Source organism: Psammomys obesus, unplaced genomic scaffold (genome assembly GCF_907164565.1).
Source record: "Psammomys obesus unplaced genomic scaffold, mPsaObe1.curated_primary_1811, whole genome shotgun sequence".
NCBI classification, from domain to species: domain Eukaryota; kingdom Metazoa; phylum Chordata; class Mammalia; order Rodentia; family Muridae; genus Psammomys; species Psammomys obesus.
This window is the reverse complement of record NW_026590552.1, coordinates 337,031-361,612: the sequence shown is the minus strand read 5'-3', so window position 1 is coordinate 361,612 and position 24,582 is coordinate 337,031. Positions and strand designations below refer to the sequence as shown.

At 33.8% G+C, this 24,582-nt stretch overlaps 1 protein-coding gene across 1 annotated transcript in view; it reads right to left on the bottom strand.

Annotated features, from left to right (window-relative positions):
- The window catches only part of Dmd (dystrophin), a 1,523,318-nt gene that overhangs the window by 1,450,699 nt on the left and 48,037 nt on the right, over positions 1–24,582 (bottom strand). The window contains exon 10 of the mRNA XM_055607916.1: positions 3,124–3,246. Coding sequence (XP_055463891.1) covers positions 3,124–3,246 — 123 coding nt within the window. The remainder of the gene's footprint in view (positions 1–3,123; positions 3,247–24,582) is intronic.

The following is a 24,582-nucleotide window of genomic DNA, read 5'->3' as shown; positions in this document are numbered from 1 at the left end:
CTATCTATCTATCTATCTATCTATCTATCTATCTATCTATCTATCTAGTTTTTTTCACTCTCTATCCCTGCTGAAGCCCCATCCCTTTTCTCCTCCCAGTCCCACCCACCCATCTTTTTCTCCCCCTATATCCTTTTCCTAGTCCCCCGATAGGGGAGGACCTCTTCCACTTCTATTTGACCCTCACTTTTCAGGTCTCATCAAGACTCGTTTTATCATCTTCATCTATAGGGAGGCTGCACCCCTAAGGGAGAGGTGATAGGATAAAGCAGTTAGAAGGAAAACTGGCAAAGAGCCTTGAAGTCATTTGCAAAGGAGACAACTTTCTGAACAGAGCACTAACAGCACAGGCTCTAAGACCAACAGTTAAAAAATGGGACCTAATGAAACTGAAAAATCTTCTGTAAAGCATAGAACACTATCCTCAGAACAAAACGACAGCCTACAGACTGGGAAAGATCTTCACCAACCTTTTATCTAACAGAGAGCTAATATCCAGAATATTAAAATGAGTGAAAAAATTAAACAACAACAAACCCTCTTTATTTTAAAATCCATCCCACTACTAAGAGCAGGCCACAGAGCATGCTGGTAAACACTTTACCACTGAGTCATATCAGAATCTTGATAACAGCGTATTGAAGACTGATATACATTCATCTTTTACCACATTTCAGTTAACAAAGCACAGATTTGAAAATCATATTTGAATGTATCTTAAAGTTGAAGTTGAGTACTTCAGAGGTGGCTCAGTCACAAAGTGCTTGCCTCATACAAGAGCAATGTCAGGACCCACAGAAGGATGGGAAAGGCATGGTGTTGAGCCTGTAAGCCAAACATTCCATAGGCAGAGCCAGGCAGAGCCAAGCAAAGCTGGTGATCTAGATTATTTGAAACTTTCAATAATAGAATTTATGATTTACTGTAAAATATTTTTGAATTTTATTTTTATTACAGTGAAAAAAAATTAAAAATATGAAGGAATAATCTAACTTGTCACTTCCAATGATAACTGATCTACAGCTAAAAAAATCTATTAAGTAACTTAAATGTACAGTGCATTTTACATACTAATCTAAGTTTTATATTTAAATCTAAATGCTCAAGTTTAGAATATGGAGCATTAACAAAAATGATGGGTTTGTGTACTCAGGGAGGCAGAGGCAGATGGATGGCTGTGAGTTTAAGGACTGCCTCGTTTACAAACAAGTCCGGGACAGCCAGTGCTACACAGAGAAATCTTGTTTCAAAAAAGGAAATAAAAATGATTATGTGAACATTTGTCAGATATTAAAAAATAATTAATTTCTAAAACAACATAATTGTACAGTTTAAGCAAATATAATAATAATAAGTATGTATTAAAATAACTTCAACGTTTTTCAATTCTCATTTGGTTTTATTCTCCAGGAACAATGGTTTAATTCTATTTAATTAAAGATATGACTTGAAAAAGCGCTATTGTAATATCATTGCACAGGGATATATCTCTGCATCTTTCATTTCCTGTAATTCAACTCCAAATATGAAAAATATCTATAAATGGATACTGTGGAATACTACCAAAGTATTCATTCCAAGGAGCTAATGATCAGTTACACACAAACTTCGTTTATGTATACATGTATATTATTATGTGTGTTAATACTGTAATATATGTATATCTATAACACATGCTTAAATTTCAAAATACAACTGAGGACTCATCCATTGTGTTTAAAGAAATTGGAATCTTTTTTACAATTGTCTTTTTTACAAATAGTAAAAAATCTTTTTTACAAATAGTCTAGTGACAGTCACAAATATATGTATATGTATATATACATATGTATTTGTTCTCTATAATATAATATATTAATATTCCTTTTGAAACTGTGAAGCAATTTCAGTGACTGAGAAAAAAATCCAAACATAAAGAAAACTTATTTACTTTATATCCCCCAAGGGAAAATTCTATGACTGAAAAGTAAGTAATACATTTTAACTTATTTGCCCTAGACTTTCATCTTTGACATGAAGTAGAAGTAGTTGGAACTCAGCATTTCTGGAAGTTTCTTCCTGTCTTTCTTTCCATGGGCTGAGTTGTGTAGGTAATTAAATTTCTTATATAAGGAGTAGTTGTTAAGACAGTGCCAAGATGTAAGAATTAATGAGTAGGAGCTAAGAATACTGGATTAAAATATTTCTTATATTACTTTACATATCTTGTACCTAAAATTATATATTGCATTCTAATGCTGTTTTGAAGCTTTGTCTATGAAGTTTTAATGTTGACACATATATGAAAGCTTAAGAATTCTACAGTGGTGATGGCAGTGGAGGAGGGAAAAGAACATGTGAAAAAGTAAAGAAAACATAGCATAAAATACGCAGTGAAGCCAGAGAGAAATATGAAAGACATCTTGAAATTAGTGGTGACTGGCGGAAGATGTTCAGAGTTTATGTACTGGCCACATGGACATATTCTTTTACTCTTATTGAATAAACAGCATGGAATGTATATATGTATTATATAATATGTATTACATATATTATATTATGTATTACATATAATATGTATACATATGTATACAAGTGAACAATATGTATCTCATATATTTATAATATTATTACATATATTATATAATACATATATACATTCCACATTGCTTTATATAACTTTATATGTATATATCAGTATATTTTCAAATATCATTAATACCAACTTGTTAGAAAGTTTGGTAGACAACATTTATATTGTCCTTAATATAAGCAAAATATCAGAAAAACATAACATTAGTTAAATCTGAAACTAAAATTTTCTATCATATTTTAGTTTATTTTCTGAATGGCTCCTATTTTCTTTTACATTTTGCCTTCTGAATTTGAAAACAGAGCAAACCAAAACAAAGCTCAAGTATTTATTAACTTGAGTGTTCTTATATGTTCATAAGATAGTTATTTAGCAGTTACAGTAACATGTTAACAGAAATATATTTCACTTAATAAAATCATTAAAAATAACACTATGTGAATGGTGGTGCTCAAAGAATTCAGTTGGAGACATAAGTTATATTATTTATTTCCAAATATTTACTTATTTTCATTCCTATTTTATTCATACTTTCATCATAAACAATTTACCATATCTTTATTGAAGTCTTCCTCTTTCAGATTCACCCCTTGCTGAATTTCAGCCTCCAGTGGTTCAAGCAATTTTTGTATATCTGAGTTAAACTGCTCCAATTCCTTCAAAGGAATGGAGGCCTAAAAAAAAAGATAGTGCTTATTTAAATCAAAATTACTTTTTATTAGAAACATAAACCAAATGAAATACATTTATTCAGACCCCTGTTGCTAAAATAATGACATGCATTATGATTCCATATTGATGTTTATGAAGGTTTTGAAAAATAACTAGGAAAGTACCCGAGAATGCATATATGGAGAAACATTTGTCACCAGAGCAGAACAAACATGCATGATAATGTGATTCATCAAGATCAAAATGGCCAATTTACATACATTTTCCTGTGCTAACTTTTAATATTATAAAGTTGAATGTAACTTATTTTAGACATTCTGATATTATAACATTTTTAAAATTTTACATATTTATTTATTACAGTTTATTCACTTTGTATCCCTGCTGCAGAAAGTATACATTTAAGTAAATATGGCTTTCCAAAATTGCCTCATTCATCAATAACACTGGTAAACACTGGAATTTTTACCTTCTATTTAGATCAACCATGTGGCAATCTGCTGATATATTTCAAATGCCATATTTAGCATAGTAAAAATTTCTGGCATGTTCTCCTAGGGCATCACTATAACTTGCTCCAATAAGGTTTTGTTAAATGACACAAATACATATTTATAAATAAACCCCCAAATATTTCATATATTTTCTAACATATTTAATTATAAAATCATTACTGACTATTATCTTAAAATAACTTAATAATCCCTTGGTTTCTCAAATGAAACACTTGAAAATGCATGAAAATACATTGAAAATACAATATTCAAAAACAAACAATCATTAAATTTCTGTTAATAAAGTCTACTTCTTTTACTCTGTTAAATATCAGGTTGTATTGAATTTGATAATAATATAACACTACAAATTATTTTTTACTTGACCATTTTTAAAATACCATAAATGGGCAACAGGGACTGTCTCTGGCGTTAACTCAGTGACTGGCTCACTGATCACCTTCCCCTGAGTGGGGAGTAGCCTTACCAGGGCACAAAGGAGGACAATTCAGCCAGTCCTGAAGAGACCAGATAAGCTAGGGTCATATGGAAGGAGAGGAGGACCTCCCCTATCAATGGACTTGGAAAGGGGCAGGGAGAAGATGAGGGAGGGTGATTTTGGGAGGGAATGAGGGAGGAGGCTACAGCTGGAATACAAAGTGAATAAACTATAATTAATATAAAAAATAAAAATTTAATAAAAACATAGATGACATACAAAATCTGGTTTTCTTTCACATATATTTCATGTCATAGAAATAATAAGAAAATGGCCACGCATTTATGCCCACGATAATTACTTTTATGTGGTTTATTTTCTCTCTATTCTTTCTTAGTTATACATATTCTTAGTTATAGATATTCTATTCCCGGGTATAGGATCACATCACCAGTTTTAGATGAAAATAATAAGAAAAATTAGGATTTGCACTCAAGAAAAATCTGAGTATCTAAAAGTAATTTGTTTCCAGTGGGTGACTGAATAATTATTGCTTTTAATGAAAACATAACTGTAACAGAAATATGAATAATGACAAATCTTTAATGACCTCTCTGATCAGTGAATGGTTTAAAGGATTCCCTTAGAATGACCTATTATAGAAGTTTTACTTCAAATTTTAATGATGGTTTGTCATTTGAAATAAAATAATTTTTGAAATTGTAGAAACTGCAATACCCTAAACTTAAATAAGATTGCAAACTTTCAATTATTATCATACTGCCAGGGATCACATGCATATAGAATCCAAATATATACACAATACCTATCTGGTGGCACTCTAATTTATAGAACTCTTGGTCATCTTGGTGATACTCAGTGAGACCAATTAACTGTTCAGCATCACTTTATGGATAAAAATAAATATTTAAAGTAACTTTTTTTCATTGGTTGGATACAAAAATTTGTATTTGTGGTCAGAGTTACCTGTTTTGCTTTACCAGCTTCTTTGCTAGCTCATTAATTGTTCACAACCCAAGTAGAATAATTTAAAGTCTCAAATCCATGGATTTTTGTGACTCTGTCCCAAATTTTCTTCCTTAATTATTTTTTTTCTGAAACTCCATGTCTTTCAAATTGTTACATTTAGCTGCGGACTACCTTTTGAAATGCTGTCTAAATTCCTAACAGCTAAATAATTTCTTAAATTCAACACATCTGGAACTGTGCTTTTCTTCAAAATATCAGTGACACCACTTAATCTAATTTTGTTAACACCACATCTCTATTCTTATCCAATCATTCTCAAAACACAAACCATGTCGATCTTGGATGTATTCTTTTAATTTCTTATGGTCCAGTTTCTTCATAAGCCCAGTAATAACAAAGATCTCCAAAGAGGTGTCTAATTCCCATCCTTATCAACTAGATCCACCATGTGTATAGTGATCAGGTCAATATGCCCTGAATTAACCACTACAACAATTGTACTTTTGCTGTAGAGGAACTTAACCCATATAAAACAGAAAGAAAACAAAAACATGATGTATGCTTTCGCATGATACCCTCTCTTAATCTTTTATTGTGGGTCTTTGTGGGTTTAATAAAGTCTTCCTAATATAGAGTTGCTTTGTAGGCCATTTGGTCATTCTTTGCTATCTTTTTCAAGATCAAGTCTCTCATATTCAAGTAAAGAACATGAGTACTTGACTTAAAATTCATATATTGAAAGTGGTCTTTACATACTAGCTGAGAAACTGTAGGCAACCTTTGCTTTTAGCTTTTCTAGAATGTAGATTGTTTTATTTTTAACACTGAAAAAAATCTATCTCAAAATAATGTTATGAGGCTCAAGTGTGCTATGTTTAACTGAAATATAATAAATATTCATTTAAAAACTTCTATCATTGTCTCCCAAATTTTATGAACCTCTGTAATGAAAATTATTGCTCAATATATCTTAGCTCAAATGTTCATCTCTAAATCATAAGTATTTACCAGATTTTCCTCTTTGGGAAAAGTTTCTGAAGGATAAATACATTGTGGCTTTATGTTTTTACTTTGCCAATGAATAATAAAAACAGAAAATAATTGAAATCTAATGTTAGCATGGAAATTTTCTGATTCTAGATTGACAAACTTTATCACACAGGAAAAGTAAAGTTCATGTATTATCCTATAGTATTAAGACAGCCATTAATGTACTTTGGTTTTGCCCTCTGAAGTATTTTTATTAGGAGTTATTTGAAGAAGTTCAGAACAAGTGAGACAATGTCCACCATTTATTAGAATGGGTTTGTTTCACTTTATCTAGAGTCATTCCTTCTATGGAGTAGATACTCCAAAATATTTTTTTCTAGAAAGGGTATTAAGCATTGTTATAACACTATTCTGGCATGGCAGAATGAATGTTTCAAGGTGTCATGTATGCATATATACATATATAGTGTTTGTGATCAAACTCATAGTATTTCACATAAGAGATAAACACTATAACCTGAATTATTTATCTCCCCATCCACACAATTTCTAAAGATAATATTCAAAAGTTCTGATTGATGCTCTACTATTCATTTGTAAAATATATTGGTGAAGTAAATGATACATAGAGCATGATATAATCATATACAAAAAGCAAAACCCAAATGAAAACAACAAAAGACCATAGCCAACAAACTGCTGACATAAAAAGACTTTAAGCAGTACTATAACAAAAATGAATATAAATTTAGATAAAGAGTAGAAACTTATACAATTTCTTTTCAGCAAAATTCACAAGGTTGATACTTCTTGGAGTAAAATTACTCTATATTTGGTAAAAAAAAAAAAACTATATGTGGGTAACAGATTAAATATTACCAGTGTTCTTCCAAAATGAATAATATAAACTAGTAAAAAGTACTTGAGACTGCACTTTAGGCTAACATAAGAATAAGATTAGGACTGGGACAGTTTTAAGCCTTATGTCGCAAGTTATTCATTGTTGAAAATATAAAAGCAGATGTTAAATAAGGATGCATTAGGTCATATATTTAAAATATGACTATTTTAACATGAGTATTATATTATAATCTAACACCTCATGATTAAATATAATCTCTTAGTTCAAGCAAGGTGTTCTGAGTACTATAGCTCAATATAAATATAATGAAATTCATAACTGCAATTTAAATTGAACAAGTTGCTGTATTAAGAACAGAAAATCATTTTATTTTCAATAATATGTGCACCATATTGTCTTCCAGGATTAAGTAATACTTCATTTCAGTAACATTTTTAAAACGTATTCTTTTAAATGATAAAAATTAATAATTATATTTCACATTCATTATTTCAAACCAAAATTTTAAAATATAGATATTTTCATAGTTATGTCACATCTTATTTAGATTATGTAAATTTTAAATGATTACTAGACTATCATTTGTGTAGATCTATACTATATCAGCTATTCCATTTGTTAAATTATAGTGCTCATTATTAACTAGAAATTTCTGCATCTTATCAATATTCCTAAAATTGTGAATATTCAAAATTTTATTGGGTTGCATTTAAGTTAGACGCATATAAACTGTATTTAACATAAGTCTCATTCACATTGATTTTAAGTGCTGTATTTTATTTTTTGATTATATTTTTTGAGAGATTTTCCAAATAACTCTTTTGGTATGAAAAATTTCATGTAGGTTTTACCTAGAATTTCAAGATTCTCTATACCCTGTTTACTTGTGAGCCCAAACTACTTTTTCACTACCCTTTATGAATTATCTCTTATGTGTTATCTAATCACTTGTATAATTTTCCCAAAAAGATTTTCAGTCCTTGAAGTTAGAAACATATTTTGTATCATCTTCCGTTTTGCATAATGTAAGACTTCTTTTTTTAATGAAAAGAATCTTTATTCTATATATTACTAGTTTTAAGGCTACTTGAACATTGATTATCAATGATCATTTCATTTTTTACAATCAAAATAAAAGTAGTTAACTAGCCCAATTTTTTCATCTATTTACCTGAAGAAATCAGCTACTCAATATACTTGTTAAAACTATTGCTTGTATATAAAATTAGAGAAATTTAATTGTTGGCCTTAAAAATTCACTATTTCACTGTAATAGCATTGTCATGAATTCTAATGAGCAAGAAATTTTATGCTTATTGGTGAAAGTTTTTCCTTCCATGTGTTTATTGTTATTCATGATGTTGAATTTTGTTGCAAACTATTACAAGAAATGGATACTACAGAAGTGGAAGTGCCTATTGTTTCAAAGCTCACTTAGACCTTTTAGTGATGCACACTTGCAATACAGGTATAGAAAAATGAGATAGAAAAATTGTAAGTTGAGATCAGTCATGGCTACATAATGAAGCCCTGCCTCATGAAACAAGAAAATAAATGAGTAAATAAATTCATAAATAATTAAAGTTTAGTTCAATGTACGAAGTCCATATTTCTTGCTATTCCACTTCAAATTACGATAAATTGTCTATGGCTGTTTAAAGCAACTGTTGATAAACCATCTTATTATCAAATAAAATACTTCTATTTACTTATAGAAAATTTTGACCACAGTAAAATTAGAATAATAATTATGTCACATAATGTTAAACAGTGAACACAAGATAGGTTTTATAATACATAGCAAATAATACAAATGAAGTTATAATGTAGTCAGAGAGCATATAGCAATTATTACTTTGCACAATTGAATCTTTTACTTACCTTAATATTTTAAGAACTTTATCATGACCGTGCAGTTACACAAAAATACATAGAAGACAGAACATAGAAAGCTTTAATAAACAAATAAATGGACACAAAGGAAGAAGAGACAGAGAAACTGAGAAAGACAACACTTTGTTTTCCTTGATATTTTAATATTCCTTTAAATTTCTTAACAACTGATAATCGTGCTTTGTTGAAAAGTTGAAGGATTGACCAAACTTAAGGTTCTATTAAAGCTTTAGCATTAATGGTCATTTATATCAGAAGTCAACAGAGAATAAACATAATGAACAAAAGTAAAATCAATTACAAACTGAATTTCTAAATTTTGAAAGCGTTTATATTCATTTAGATATACTTTATTTATATTAAAATATTAACTTTCTTTTGATTGAATATTACTTTAGCCTGTATACATACAATAGCATTATAATGCATATGTTTGCATAGATAACATTGTAAACATCCCTTGATCTTGACTATGGAATCTCAGTCATTAAAATAAAAACACCAGAAAGGAAACACGCTGATATCTAAACTGAAAATAAATAATCTGAGTGTTACAGTTTTGTTTAAAATTCCTCCAAATCAATCAATATGTTTATTTTTTGACATGATTAAAATAGGATTTAACATTACAAAAAATAAAACAGGATTGTTTCGTAATAGGTGTGGTAATTATGCGTAAGGTACCAATTAACTTTGAATGCATTTTTGATGAAATTGTGGCTAAGTTGTGAAGCTCACTAGGACAACGGTACAATAAATTTATAGCATTTGATAAAAGTTGGTTTTATAAGACATTGGTATATCAACAGTAACTGGCTATTTGTGTTAATTGTTACTGGAAGTAGTTTTCTTTTTTATGATTATGAGAGTTTAGTAGTGTCAAATGGACAAGGAAAGGATTTAACTCTAATTAATGCTTGCAAGGTGGGGTGGGTCTAGATGAACTAAATGTAAAATCACAACATTTTGGTAAATTTATTTTTAGCTTTCTACATTGTGTACTCTAAGACATTCTCTATAGTGCTTTGTGATTTTAAAATAAAGAACTGTAAGAAATTTAAACATTTAAAATGAAATTGAATATGATCATATTAACGTATCACAGACCAATCATGACGATATAAACCTAAGTAAAATATTATGCCCATATCAGAAAAAAAAAAAAAAAAACCTGTGGTCTAAGCAAGAGAACCGAGATGTGAAACTTTCTAACTAGGCTACTTAACTGTACGAATTTTGGGAAAATGCCACCTCTCTCATAACCTCATATCATTATCTAATAGTCTCTTATCCAAAGAATGACTAATTTTGAATGCACTTACACTAAGTGGGAAAAATATTTGTTTTTATGTTCCTACAACAAGTAATCACCAAATAGCTTTAATTATATTATTATCATATTAATAAAACACAGATGGTTGTATCAAAGGACAGTGGTCACAATATTCAGTTATACATTAGCATTCAAATGATTTAATGTAATTTTAGTGATTTAATTTCAAAATTTAAATATAATTAATTCTGCTTAGTGGTTAGTAAAAAGAAATGTGAAACAGTGTTATTAGACTAGAAATTATATGGACTGGTTCAGATTTTATTAATTTCAATGAAATTTAAATATCTTATGTACTACCTAGCTTGAAAATCAAATTGTTATTATCTCTAAAGGTATTAATTATAAATAATATAGTGCAGAGTATCTGCAGATTATCTCCATAGACTTCATGTACAAGTGTTGCATTTTCTTTGTAGAAAACTAAGTCAAGTATTGAATTATATGACATTAATAACCAAGCCAAATCATGCATTTTGGCCTTATCTGTCAGAAGAGATGCTATGTTAGAAGATGACTAGAAACAGATTGCATAGAAACAAAGATAAGTATACTCATATTAATGAAATGATTACAGTAATTAAGTTTTTAACAAAATTACCAAATATAATACATCTTAATTTGACATCCTAGAACATGTAGGTTGTATTGTTTATTTCATATTGATAAAGAGATACAAATTATCAGTCTAACATATTACTCAATTACTTCCCCCATACAAAATTATATTTTATGGAAGGCATGCATGTGTTTATTGTCTCTGTGGTATATTCTGCATTATAGAGATAACTTGCCAGATGTATCATTAATTAGTTCATAACTTGATATAAATATCTTAAAGTTTCTCATATACAGAAAGACTAGTTTTATATCTTTTGATGATGGTGGAAGGTCGAAAAACTGACATTCTCATAATAATTATAGCAATAAAACTATGAATATTTAAACATACAAAGCCAGATTTGCTCACATATCATTTTACTCCTACAATACATGAATAGAAACTTCTTGATGGATTTTATTTTCATGTACCAAAGCACATAAGGAAGAATTTAAAGAACAAGTGGTACACACACACACACACACACACACACACACACACACACACACACACACATATACTGTAACACATAAATATTAGGGAATAACTAAAGACACAGAGAAAATAAAGTTCAACCTCTTTTTTTACTTCTGTTTAATTTATTTTTTAATTAATTACAATTTTTCACTTTGTATTCCAGCTGTAGCCCCCTCCCTCATTCCCTTCCAATCCCACCATCTCTCCCTCATCTCCTCCCATGTCCTCTCCAAGTCCACTGATAGGGGAGGTCCTCCTCCCTTTCATTCTGACCCTAGCTTATCAGGTCTCATCAGTACTGATTGCATTTTCTTCCTCTGTAGACTGGTAAGGCTGCCCCACCCCCATTACCCTCAGGGAGAGGTGGTCACAGAGCCAGCTACTGAGTTAATGTCTGAGACAGCCTCTGCTCCCCTTAGTAGGAGACTGAGCTCCCATGGACTACATCTGTGCAGAGGGTCTAGGATATCTCCATGTATGGTCCTTGGTAGGAGTATTAGTTTCAGAAAAGAAAACTGGGCCCATTTTTTGGGGGGGGGGTTCTGTAGCTCTCTTTGTAGAGCTTCTGTTTCCTCGAAATCTTTGTATCTCCCCCTTCTTTCTTAAGATTCCCTGCACTCTACCCAAAGTTTGGTTATAAGTCTCAGCATATGTTTTGATAACCGGCTGGGTAGATTCTTTCAGAGGCCTTCTGTGGTAGGCTCCTGACCTGTTCCCTGTTTTCACCCTCATCAGATGTCAATCCCCTTTGACTTTCTCAATATGGTTTGAGCATCTTACCCAGGGTTCTGTTTCTTGCTTAGCTTCTTTAGGTGTACCAATTTTAGTCTGATTATCCTATATACTATATATGTCTAATATAGTATATGCCATGTGTGTCTTTCCGTTTCTGGGATACCTGAACTCAGGATGATGTTTTCTAGATCTCACCATTTGCCTGCAAATTTCATGATTTCCTTTTTTTAAATTGCTGTGTAGTATTCCATTATGTAAATGTACCACGGTTTATATATCCATTCCTCAGATGAGGGACATCAGGGTTGTTTTCAAATTCTGGCTATTTTTTTATAAAGCCCAGCAGTTAAAGGCTAGGCTCACAATCCAAATATAAGCTCACTCTTTTTTTAATCATTTGATTATTATCCATTTCAGAGACAGTATGTAAATTTTACAGTACTTACAAGAATAAAATATTTTAAATATATATATAAGTTATATGTACATCTTGCAATATTTTCAATAAAACAAAACATTTATTTTCTATATTAATAGGATAGAGCTTTGTGATATCTAGTTAAAAGTATTGAAAACATGGAAAAGATGGGAAACATATGGTTGCATATAAAATTATGGAGATTAATGAATAGACTTTCTCACCCAATCAGTTATAATTCTAATTAATCATTTAGTACCCATCTTCTTCACCTTCCTAGGCAAAATTTCTGTGATAGTTTTCACTGCCACTAACTAGAATGTTCTGGAGGTAGGCTTTCTTACTTCATTTGCATTGGAATCATCCAGAAACTTGTTAATAGTATAAATTTTTGACTTCTCCCCACTTTTATTGAACCTGTATTCTTTGTGTGGAGTTTTTGTAATCTGTGTTTTATTATCTTTCAAAAGCATACAAAAGTTGGAGAGTTCTCTCTAGATTAATACTTCTTTCCACCTCCTGAAAAAGCTCCATTACTTGAAATCATCACTCTATCTCATACAAACAATTGTAATGCTTTCCTATCTGTTTTCCCTAGTTCTTGACATTATTCACTTGTGTTCTCCTCATATACCACCACACTAATCTTTCAGCAGTGCATGAAACAAAACTTACAAAATCTTCATTGCATACTAAATTAAACATTATTAGTCTTGTTGTCATGACCCTTTTACAACAACTTTAATCAACTTCTGTTTTATCATCCACAAATAAGCTTTATACTCCATTACATCTATATCTTAAAGAATCTTACTTTACTCTCTACTTAACAATGTATTCTGGAGATTTTTCATTGGCTTTCTCAAGATTGTTATGTCTTCAAAGCTTTTAGAATGACTGCTATATTCACTTACCATGCAAATAACTCTCAATAGAGAATTCATAAATATACCATAAATAGATTTAAGGAACATTAGTAACTTAAATCTACTGTTCTAAGCTAATAATAGAGTCCCCACAGGACCAAACATTGTGCTCTGAAAATAGTGTATGGCTGATGAGAATTTATCTAGACAGCTCATTTATTCTTAATTCTATCTTCATTAGTTCTTTAAGACCTACTAAAACAACTATTTCTTCACATGCTATTTTTTTTTTTCTGCTCAGTTGGCTTCTATGATAATGAAGGGAAATTTAGATTTTCTAAGTAAGAGAATTAAGAAGTAACTTCCTTTTCTTTCTAATCTCTTTCCTATGCATCTTCTTCATGGCACCTTCTGTTCCAAAGAGCATTCTTTGACAATCACCTTATCATTTAACTCAGATACTCTAAAGCAAGGAAAGTTAAGACACTTCTCTGTTTTTTTTTTTTCAACTTCACTAGAGGATCTTAAAGAAATTGTGCTTTAATTTTATAATTATGACCTACTTCATTAAAACTACCATATTCTTACATTAATCTCATAATGACTAAGAAATTTTATAGGTTCTGAACATGTTGGATATTTGATAAATATGAATAAATAGAAGGTAACATTTTAGGTATTTTAAGTGCTGCACTAGGTGCGGTAGAACATTTTAGTATATTTTAATTTTATTTTATTTATATATTTATTTATTACAAACTCCTCCTCTTCTATCTCACCTATGTTTATCAGGTCTCATCAAAGCTGCCTGCATCATCTTGCTCTGTGGCCTTGTAAGGCCGCACCCCCACAGGACACCTCTGAAAGACTCTACTCACTAGGGTATGGAAGGAGATAATGAGACTCATAGCCAAAATTTATGCAGAGTGCAGGAATCCTTATAGAAGAGGAGGGAGATAGAAAGACCTGGAGAGGACAGGAACTCCACAAGGAGAACAATAGAGTCAAAACACCTGAGCCCAGGGGGTCCTGCAAAGACTAATACTCAAATTAAGGCCCATGCATGGAGAGGACCTAGACCCCTTGTTCAGAGGAAGCCCAGTAGCTGCTCAGGTCTAATGTGGGTTCCCTAAAAAGGGGTACAGGGTCTGTTTTTTACTTGAACTCAGTGGCCGGCTCATTGAACACTTTCTAGTATATTTTTCATTATAGTTGATTAGCCTTTAGCCTAGTTTTTGCCAAGAAAATAACAAAAAGAAAAAAAAAATCCTAACTCCAGCTCATCTGAGCAGAAACCAGAAAAGAAATAAAATATTTTTTCCTTTCTTTGTCTACCAGTTATTATCTTAGTTCTCAAGATTTCAGAACTAAGCAGTGACTTTATATACCTAACAAAATATTATTTTGTTTCATATTTTTCAGTATTTCAATTATTAATAACATTTTTTTCTAAATACATGCTTCTTATATTTTTATATACATATAGCAATGTTGAGGTTAAAATTGGACAGGTATCATCTTCATAAAATGATTGATGCAAGTGATACCCTGAGATTCAAATGGGAATATGCCAAATTAAAGATTTAGTAGTATATGTAGCAAGTTACCAAAACAATTGAGGAGTTTCAACTTATGAACTTTATTCTCTTCATGCTGCCCCATCCAATATCAGTTGGTAATTCCAGTGCCAGTTCACTGTTTTGATGTTTAGAGTTTATTATAATAACACAATCCATGCAGAATTAAAGAAGCATGCCTTTCACTGATTACTCAATAGAGCATAGAGGACTACTCAGTAGAGCAGTGACGTCTCATGATGACCTTTGCTTTAACTGATCATCATTATAGTTGACTGTTAAAAAGCTAGGCTAAAATTATTCCTTATTTTGAGTTAATAACATCCTCTTGTTCAGAACCAAATGGCTTTCATTTTTCAGTTATCACCAAAGATTTTCTCCTAACCTATACATCTTCATGGGAAAATCTACCCAAGAAAGCAACCACAATCTCAAACATGGCAGCTAATATGGTTGTGACATCTAAGATCATGCTGATGCTATCAGAATTCTTCTCTATGAGCAAAAGTATACCTATGTTATTAACTATCTTAAAGATTCAATTTATCAAGAAAACAGTATTGAACTGTTTAATTCAGAAGTGATTGAATTTGGGGCTGACTTACTTTGAAAAAGTTACCACCGTATTCTACATATGGTAATTTTTATTTCTTGAGTTTAATCATAGAAAAAAAAATAAAGGGTATGTAATCACTTCCTACCTAGTAACTACACTATTTTGGACATTATATTTTCAAATAATTATTTGTGTAGCTCAGTGTCATTTTTTTAGTGGAGAGAAAAAGGTGTGCAGTACTCCACAATATTAAAGCTTATGCCTGTAAAATATTGTCCTTTTTCTTAAGTATCAAATTTCCATAAATGCGGCTCAAAAATGAGTTCATGAATATTTTTAACCATTTTATTTTATTTTTTGTTATTTATTACAATTTATTCACTTTGTATCCCTGCTGTGTCCCCCTCCATAGTTTCCTCCCGATCCCATCCTCCTTCCCTTTGTCCCCCTATACCTCCTCACCTACTCCATGGATAGGTGACACCTCCTCCCCTTCTATCAAATCAATATATTTCTATTTTTTCTTTCCTTTTTCATCCTAAAGATACAATACTGTTCCACTAATAGTCACTGCAGAATCCTTGTGACTGCTTGAACTTTTTTTTTTTTTTTTTTTTTTTTTTTACTTTCAAAATTTTATGCAACTGCTAGGCTGGTAAAGGCATATTAAATTTCATTCTTCTCAGGGTCTTTCATTTTGAAAACTATGCCTTTCTATAGATTCCACTTTACATTTAAATTTTTACCAGAAATTGTTTGGCACTATTTTACAATGTGGAGATTTTTGACTGAAAGAAATAAACCTTCATTGCAAAACATAACTACCTTATATAAAATCATAAACATTCAGAGATATTTCTTATCTCCAGATTATTGGCAAAGTAAGTATTGTATCCTACTAGAATTATCTTACTGGTGTTTTAAAATCTCCTTGAAGAGGTTTTTATTATTAAGCATATTTTTATGATTGCAATTTGTTTGATTTTATGTTTGTTTTGTTTTTTTTTCCTAAAGCAAATATTTTAACATCCTTGTATCTACACAATTCCCAACAAAGTGAAAGCTCAATATCATTTTAGTACAGCGTATAGACAAATAATCAGATGTATTTTACCATTGTGGTTTTAGGTTTATCATGATAAAGCTTAATTATCTCTTCAAAATAGTATCATTATCACATCTCGTCATTTTTTTGTAATTAAGGTAAAAATAGGAATACTCTGTGAGATAAAATGTGATTACTTTATCAATATATATTTCTTTTTTGAGTTCATTCAGTATATAGACACTTTGCTGAAGGAATTATTCAGCTTTAGGAGTTCTCTGGTAGAATTTTTCGGGTCACTTATAGATACTATCATGTCATCTGCAACTACTTTGACTTCTTTTTTTCCAATTACTGTCCCTTTAACCTCATTTATTTGTCCTATTACTCTACTAGAACTTCAAGTGCTATGTTGAAAAGATGGAGTGAGTGGGCAGCCTTGTCTTGTCCCTGATTTCAGTGGGATTGCCTTAAATATCTCTCCATTTAGTTTGATGTTGGCTATTGACTTGCTGTGTATTGCCTTTACTATGTTTACATATGTGCATTGTGTCCCTGATATCTCGAAGACTTTAACCATGAAGGGGTATGGATTTTGTCAAAGGATTTTCAGCATCTAATGATATAATCATGTTATTTTTTCTTTCACTTTGTTTATATGGTGGACTATATTGATGGATTTTCATAAGTTGCACCATCCCTGTAGTCTTGGTATGAAGCTGATTTATCATGGTGTATGATATTTTTGATATGTTCCTGGATTTGGTTCAGAAGTATTTTATTGAACAAAATTTAAACATTTTTTTCTTTTTTTAATGTTTATTTTTATATAAATTACAGTTTATTTAATTTGTATCCCAGCTGTAGTCCCTCCTTTATTCTCTCCCAATCCTACCTTCCCTCCCTCCTTCCCTCCCTCCTTCCCTTTCTCCCTCTCTCCCTCATCTCTTCCCTGCTCCTCCCTAAGTCAACTGATAGGGGAGGTCTTCCTCCAAAACATCTGACCCTAGTTTATCAGGTATCTTCAGGACCGGCTGCAATGTCTTCCTCTGCGACCTAGCAAGGCTGCTCCTCCCTCGGAGGTGGGGGAGGTCAAAGATCCAGCCTCTGAGTTCATGTCAGAGACAGTCCCTATTCCCCTTACTAGAGCATACAAATGGATACAGGACTGCCATGGGCTATTTCTGAGCAGGGCTTCTAGGTTATACCCAAACATGGTCCTTTTATTTATTATTTATTATAATTAATTCACTATAGAGCCCAGCTGTGTGGCCCTCTCCTTCATTTCAGTCTCCTACCAATTCCTCACCTCCCCCCCTTTTCTCCTATGCTTCTCCACTAGTCCACTGAGAGGGGAGATCCTCTGCCCCTTCAATCTGAACCTAGCTTATCCCCCCTTTTCTCCTATGCTTCTCCACTAGTCCACTGAGAAGGGAGGTCCTCTGCCCCTTCAATCTGAACCTAGCCTATCAGGTCTCATCAAGACTGGCTGCATTGTCTTCCTCTGTGGCCTGGCAAGGCTGCACCCCCCTTGGGAAGGTGATCACAGAGCCTGCCTCTGGATTCATGTCAGAGACATCCCCTGATCACATTACTAGGAAATCCACTTGGAGACTGAGTCTTTGGGCTACATTTGAGCAGGAGTTTTAAGTCCTCTCCATGCATGGTCCTTGGTTGGGATATCAGTCTCTTAAGGGCCCATTATTTTTGGCTCTTTTAGTCTCCTTTTGGAGCTGCTGTCCCATCCAAGTCTTTCTATCTCCCTCTTCTTTCATAAAATTCCATTGTGCATCAATGTTCATAAGGCAGATTGGTCTGAAATTCTTTTTCTTTGCTTGGGTTTCTGTTTGGTTTGGTATAGGGTGACTGCAAAAAAAATGACTTTGAATAACTTGACTTGTTTGTAAGGATGAACAAAATAAGTGATTTGGATGTGCTATTTGTTACATGATTTTCAAGTTACTACTGACAAGTTCAGACAGAATATTTTTTTTTAAATTTGAAATTTTATTTATGAAGCTGTCTTGAATAAAGTTCTACTATAGAGAACGAACATTCCCTTTTTATTATGTAGTTGTAGGAGCCAAAATCTCATGACATAATTTACTTAAAAGTACAACCACATAGTCTTTTAATTATCTTATAGCTTAGGATTATATCAAAATTTTATATTCATGACAAGAACAACATAAATTTCTTTGGTTATTCAGGTGTTAACTAACTGCATCACAGATACCATCAGAAGTAACAAAACATTCTATTTAAGTAATTGAGTACACTCATCTTTAAAATGCATGTACACAAAACAAAATTCAAAAGCCTGTTTGACTTTTTTTTAAGTTTTACACTGTATACTTTGAGAAAGGGAATTTTTTAGTATAATTGGTGGTATGAATTATTTATAATTTCTAATACTACATGTTGTATATTTTTGAAGCATACTTCATATATTTTTTCTGAGTTACTGTAATGCCTTAAAAACGTTAGTAATTATAAAATATATGCATGTTTATATAATTTGATGATCATATTGATGAAAATAATTTGTAACACATTATCCTTGAATTATCCTATTTTACTACTAATCAACAAAAAATGGCAAATCATCAGGTAGAATTAATCTCTGCACTTTTAGTTTTACTGTGATAATAAAGCATAATTATCAAGGAGGGCTAAAATTGCGGTGCCAGGAGAACACTGTGCCTGAGAAGCAGGACAACACTCTTCGTGCAGCGACCAGGAGACAGAACTCTGGGCCCTAAAACTACAGCAATCGTGTTTCCCAGGTGAGGGGAGGTTCCCACAGCATGGGAATCGGTCGGGTCCACTCTCGGGCCACACAGCCAGAACCCAGAAGAGATCCCTGGTAACCCTGGCATTCGGTCTCCAGGCTGGAACCTCAAGCCTGCGTGTCCCGATCACTTTCCCAGGCTGATTGGTGGGCACAAGGTTGCCAGAGACTGGGAGTCCCAGTTGCAAGAAAACCCCATGGGAAGGAAAGTTACAGGACTGATTACGGGTCACCCAGTCTTTCCCTGAAAGGCCTTGCTGACCTTAGGTACCCGCTGACATCACAACTGAGCTCCCTCCGTGCATGGAGAGCAGCTGTGCGCCCAGCTCAAAATCCCTACTCCCTCCTCAGAGGAGGCAAGAGGTGTCCAGCAGACTCTGCCACAGACCACATTGTCTGTACCCCAACCCGAGATCGGGGCTGAGAAAACCCAATCCTTTCAGGCATTCCCCCAAACACTGCCATAATCCTGCCATGGCAGAGCAGAAGGATAAAGAGGCCCACAGCGACTTCACAGGGCCGGGACCCCAGTGCTGCTGGCTGCTCCTAGTGAACAAACTTCAGCTCGGGATCTGGGACTGTGGTCATTCAACACGTCCTGAGACTCTCCCGGGTCCAGCGCAATAAGGTCTAGCACCAAGTCCTATCACTGGCGGTCCCCCGACCCCTGGCAGAGAAACCCCGGCTCAGGATAGGGACTGAGAAGTCCCAACCCCTTCTGGCACTCCCCTGAGAGCACCACCATAATAAGCTTGCCCTAGCAGAGGGGAAGGTCAGAGGGGAAGGATAGAGAGGCAGCCTGCTACAGGACACAGCACCACCTCTTCAGCTCACCCAATGGCCCCTGGCAGAGAAACCCGAGCTCTGGATCTGAGGACACTCAACCATACCTGGTACTCTATCGGGATCAGCAAACATTGGTTCTTCCACCAGGCTGCTTCTGGCAGAGAGATCTGGGCCCGGGATCTGGGATTGAGTACACTCAACCTAACTCTTTCCCGTGCTATCCCGGGACCAGTCAACATAACCCCTCCTGGCAGAGGGAAAGGACAAAGAGGCAGCACAAAGGAAAGGTGGACACCGAGCCCTGCGGCCACAGTGTCACAGAGCTGACTGTTAGCCTACCTGCGCATTTTTCGCAGCAGAAACAAATAAGAGAGTAGAGAACAAGGGGAACCCCTGTGCATTCCAACTGGTCCTGCAAGAGAGTGAGTGAGCCTTCTAGGGAGAGTTTGCCCCAGACCCAGGGCTTCTCCACAGAAGCAACCAGATGAGATCCCTGCCACCCACACCCCTAGTGTGGGCATCATAGGGACTATAGGGACCCCAACGTTGAAGACTCTACCTTGTGGGTCCACCAGTGTAATCCAGGCAAACAATCCCTGGATCTCAGACAGAACTGCATAATAGTGGCCTGCAGGCCACTGTAATAGTCAAAGAATACTCGAATGCACACTGCGTCCGCTAAAAGTGCATGCAAGTAGAACCAGCATCAAATTCCTTACGCACAACTGAAAACACAGCGCACACTCCCAAACCAGTGAACCTCTCTCATCTTACTGAAAAAACAGTCCAGAAAACAAAAAGAGATGATCATAGCCTGAACTACAAACTCGAGGAATAAAAAGTGAAGGTTAAAAATAACCAGATGATTAGAGGCAGACATAAGAACACACCCAACAAAAATCAGGACATAATGACCTCACCAGCAACCCCACAAAACAATGGACAGGTCAATTCAGTAGATATACAAGAAAACGACCTCAAAACTATGTTTCTCCAGCTATTAGATGCCCATAAAGATGAAATGAACAAAGCCCTCAGAGAAATAGCCAAAGAAATCGAGAGGAACCAACAGGAAACAAATTGAGCTCTCAAAGAAATGACCATGAAAATTGAGGCAAACAAAGAAGAAATGAACAAAGCTCTCAAAGAAATGTCCACACAAATAAAGGCAAATAAAGAAGAAATAAACAAAGCTCTCATAGAAATACAGGCAATTATACCCAAAGAAGTAGAGGCACAATTAGTCATACATAGAGAGGAAAAGGACAAAAAAAAAAAAAATAGAAGCTGTCATTGAAAAGCAGGATTCCACATTCAAACAGATGAAGGAAATGGTGCAAGACATGAAAACAGAATTAGAATCAATAAAGAAAACACAAATAGAGAAAAACCAGGAATTGGAGAACATAGAGAAAAGATTGGGAACTACAAAGGTAAGCATCAGCAACAGAATACAAGAGATGGAAGAAAGAATCTCAGGAGCCGAAGATAAACTTGTGGAAATTGACACATCTCTCAAAGAAAAAATAAAATCAGAAAAGTTCCAACCACAAAACATACAAGAAATCAAGGACACCATAAAAGACAAAACCTAAGAATAATAGGAGTAGAAGAAAAATAAGACATCAGACTCAAAGGTCTGGAATATATTTTCAGGAAAATTATAGAAGAAAACTTTCCCAACTTAAAGAAGAAGATAGCCATAAACATACAAGAGGCCTACAGAACACCAAGTAGACTAGACCAGAAAAGAAATTCTTCATGTCATATCATAGTCAAAACACTGAACCTACAAAACAAAGAAAAAATTCTAAAAGCAGCAAGGGAAAAAGGCCAAGTAACATATGAAGGTAGACCTGTCAGAATCACACCAGATTTCTCAACAGAAACTATGAAAACCAGAGGGGCCTGGACAGAAATCATACAGTCCTTAAGGGACCAGAGATTCCAACCCAGACTACTATACGCAGCAAAACTTTCAATCAACATAGACGGAGAATTCAAAATATTCCATGACAAAACGAAATTTAAACAATATCTACATACTAACCCAGCTCTACATAAGTTACTATAAGGGAAACTCCAAACCAAAGAAACAACTACATCTAAGGAAACAGAGGTAATAGATAACTACACAACAACGACAACAACAAAAAAAACAAAAGAAGACAAGCAATGAAACTCAGTGACACCACCAACCCCACATCAAAAGTAATTAACAATTGTTGCTCACTAGTATCTATCAACATCAACAGACTCAACTCCCCAATAAAAAGACACAGACTAACAGAATGGTTAAGGAAACAGGATCCAACATTCTGTTGCATCCAAGAAACACACCTATGCAACAAAGATAAACACTACCTCAGAGAAAAGGGTTAGAAAAATGTTTTTCAAGCAAATGGTTCCAGAAAACAAGCTGGAGTAGCCATCCTAATATCTAATAAAATAGACTTTCAACCCAAGTTAATAAAAAAAGTTAAGGAGGGCCACTATATTCTCATCAAAGAAAAAATCCACCAAGAGGACATCACAATTTTGAATATCTATGCCCCAAATACAAGAGGACCTACATTGTAACTGAAACATTATTAAAGCTTAAATCACACATGGATCCTAATACCTTAATAGTGGGAAACTTCAACACCCCACTATCACCAAGGGACAGATCAACTAGACAGAAAACAAATAGGGAAATAAAAACACTTACAGAGACCCTAAATCAAATGGACCTAATAGACGTCTACAGATCTTTTCATCCAAACTCAAAAGAGTATACCTTCTTTTCAGCACCACATGGAACCTTCTCCAAAATAGACCATATAGTTGGTCATAAAGCAAGCCTCACCAGATACATAAAGATTGAAATAATCCCTTGTATTTTATCTGACCACCATGGACTAAAGCTGGACCTCAACAACAACAGATATAACAAAAAGCCGACACGCACATGGAAACTGAACTACTTGATACTCAATGACAGCTGGGTTAAGGAAAAAATAAAGAAAGAAATTAAAGACTTCCTAGAATTCAATGAAAATGAAGGCACAACATACCCAAATTTATGGGACACATTGAAAGCAGTGCTCAGGGGAAAATTTATAGCACTAAGTGCATGCAAGAAGAAATTCGTAACATCACATACAAACAACGTAATACCCCAACTGAAAACCCTAGAAAAAAAAGAAGCAGATACACCCAAGAGGAGCAGATGGCTGGAAATAATCAAACTCAGGACTGAAATCAATCAGTTAGAAACAAATAAAACTATTCAAAGAATCAACGAAACAAAAAGCTGGTTCTTTGAGAAAATCAACCAGATAGACAAACCCTTAGCCAAACTAACTATAAAGCAGAGAGAATCTATCCAAATCAGCAAAATCAGAAATGAAAAGGGGGACATAACTACAGACAGTGAAGAAATTCAAACAATCATTAGGTCAAACTACAAAAGCCTATATGCCACAAAATTTGAAAACCTAAATGAAATGGACAATTTTCTTGATAGATTCCATCTTCAAATATTAAGTCAAGATGAGGTAAAAAGACTGAATAGCCCTGTATCCCCCAAGGAAATGGAAGCAGTGATTCATAGTCTCCTCTCCAACAAAAGCCCTGGGCCAGGTGGTTTCAGCGCGGAATTCTACCAGACCTTCAAAGAAGTGCTCACACCAATTCTCCTCAAACTATTCCACAAAATAGAAACAGAAGGTACATTACCAATCTCATTCTATGAAGTGACAGTCACTGTGATACCTAAAACACACAAAGACCCAACAAAAAAAAAAGAGAACTTCAGACCTATCTCTCTTATGAATATTGACGCAAAAATACTCAATAAAATACTTGCAAACCGAATCTAAGAACACATCAAAGATATCATCCACCATGACCAAGTAGGCTTCATCCCAGGCATGCAAGGATGGTTGAACATATGGAAATCCATCAATGTAATCCACCACATAAACCAACTGAAGGAGAAAAACCACATGATCATCTCCTTAGATGCTGAAAAAGCATTTGACAAAGTCCAACACCCATTCATGTTTAAAGCCTTTGAGAGATCAGGGATACAAGGCACATATCTAAACATAGTAAAGACAATATACAGTAAGCCTATTCAACATCAAACTCAATGGAGAGAAATTTAAATCAATCCCACTGAAATCAGGGACAAGACAAGGCTGCCCACTCTCTCTATACCTCTTCAACATAGTACTTGAAGTCCTACCCAGAGCAATAAGATAACTAAATGAGATCAAAGGGATACAAATTGGAAAGGAAAAGGTCAAAGTGTCACTATTTGCAGATTATATGAGAGTATATATGAGCGACACAAAAATTCAACCAGAGAACTCCTCCATCTGATGAACACATTTATCAAATTGGCAGGATACAAAATCAACTCAAAAAAATCAGAAGCCCTCCTGTATACCAAAGACAAAAGGGCTGAGAAAGAAATTAGAAAAACAACAACCTTCACAG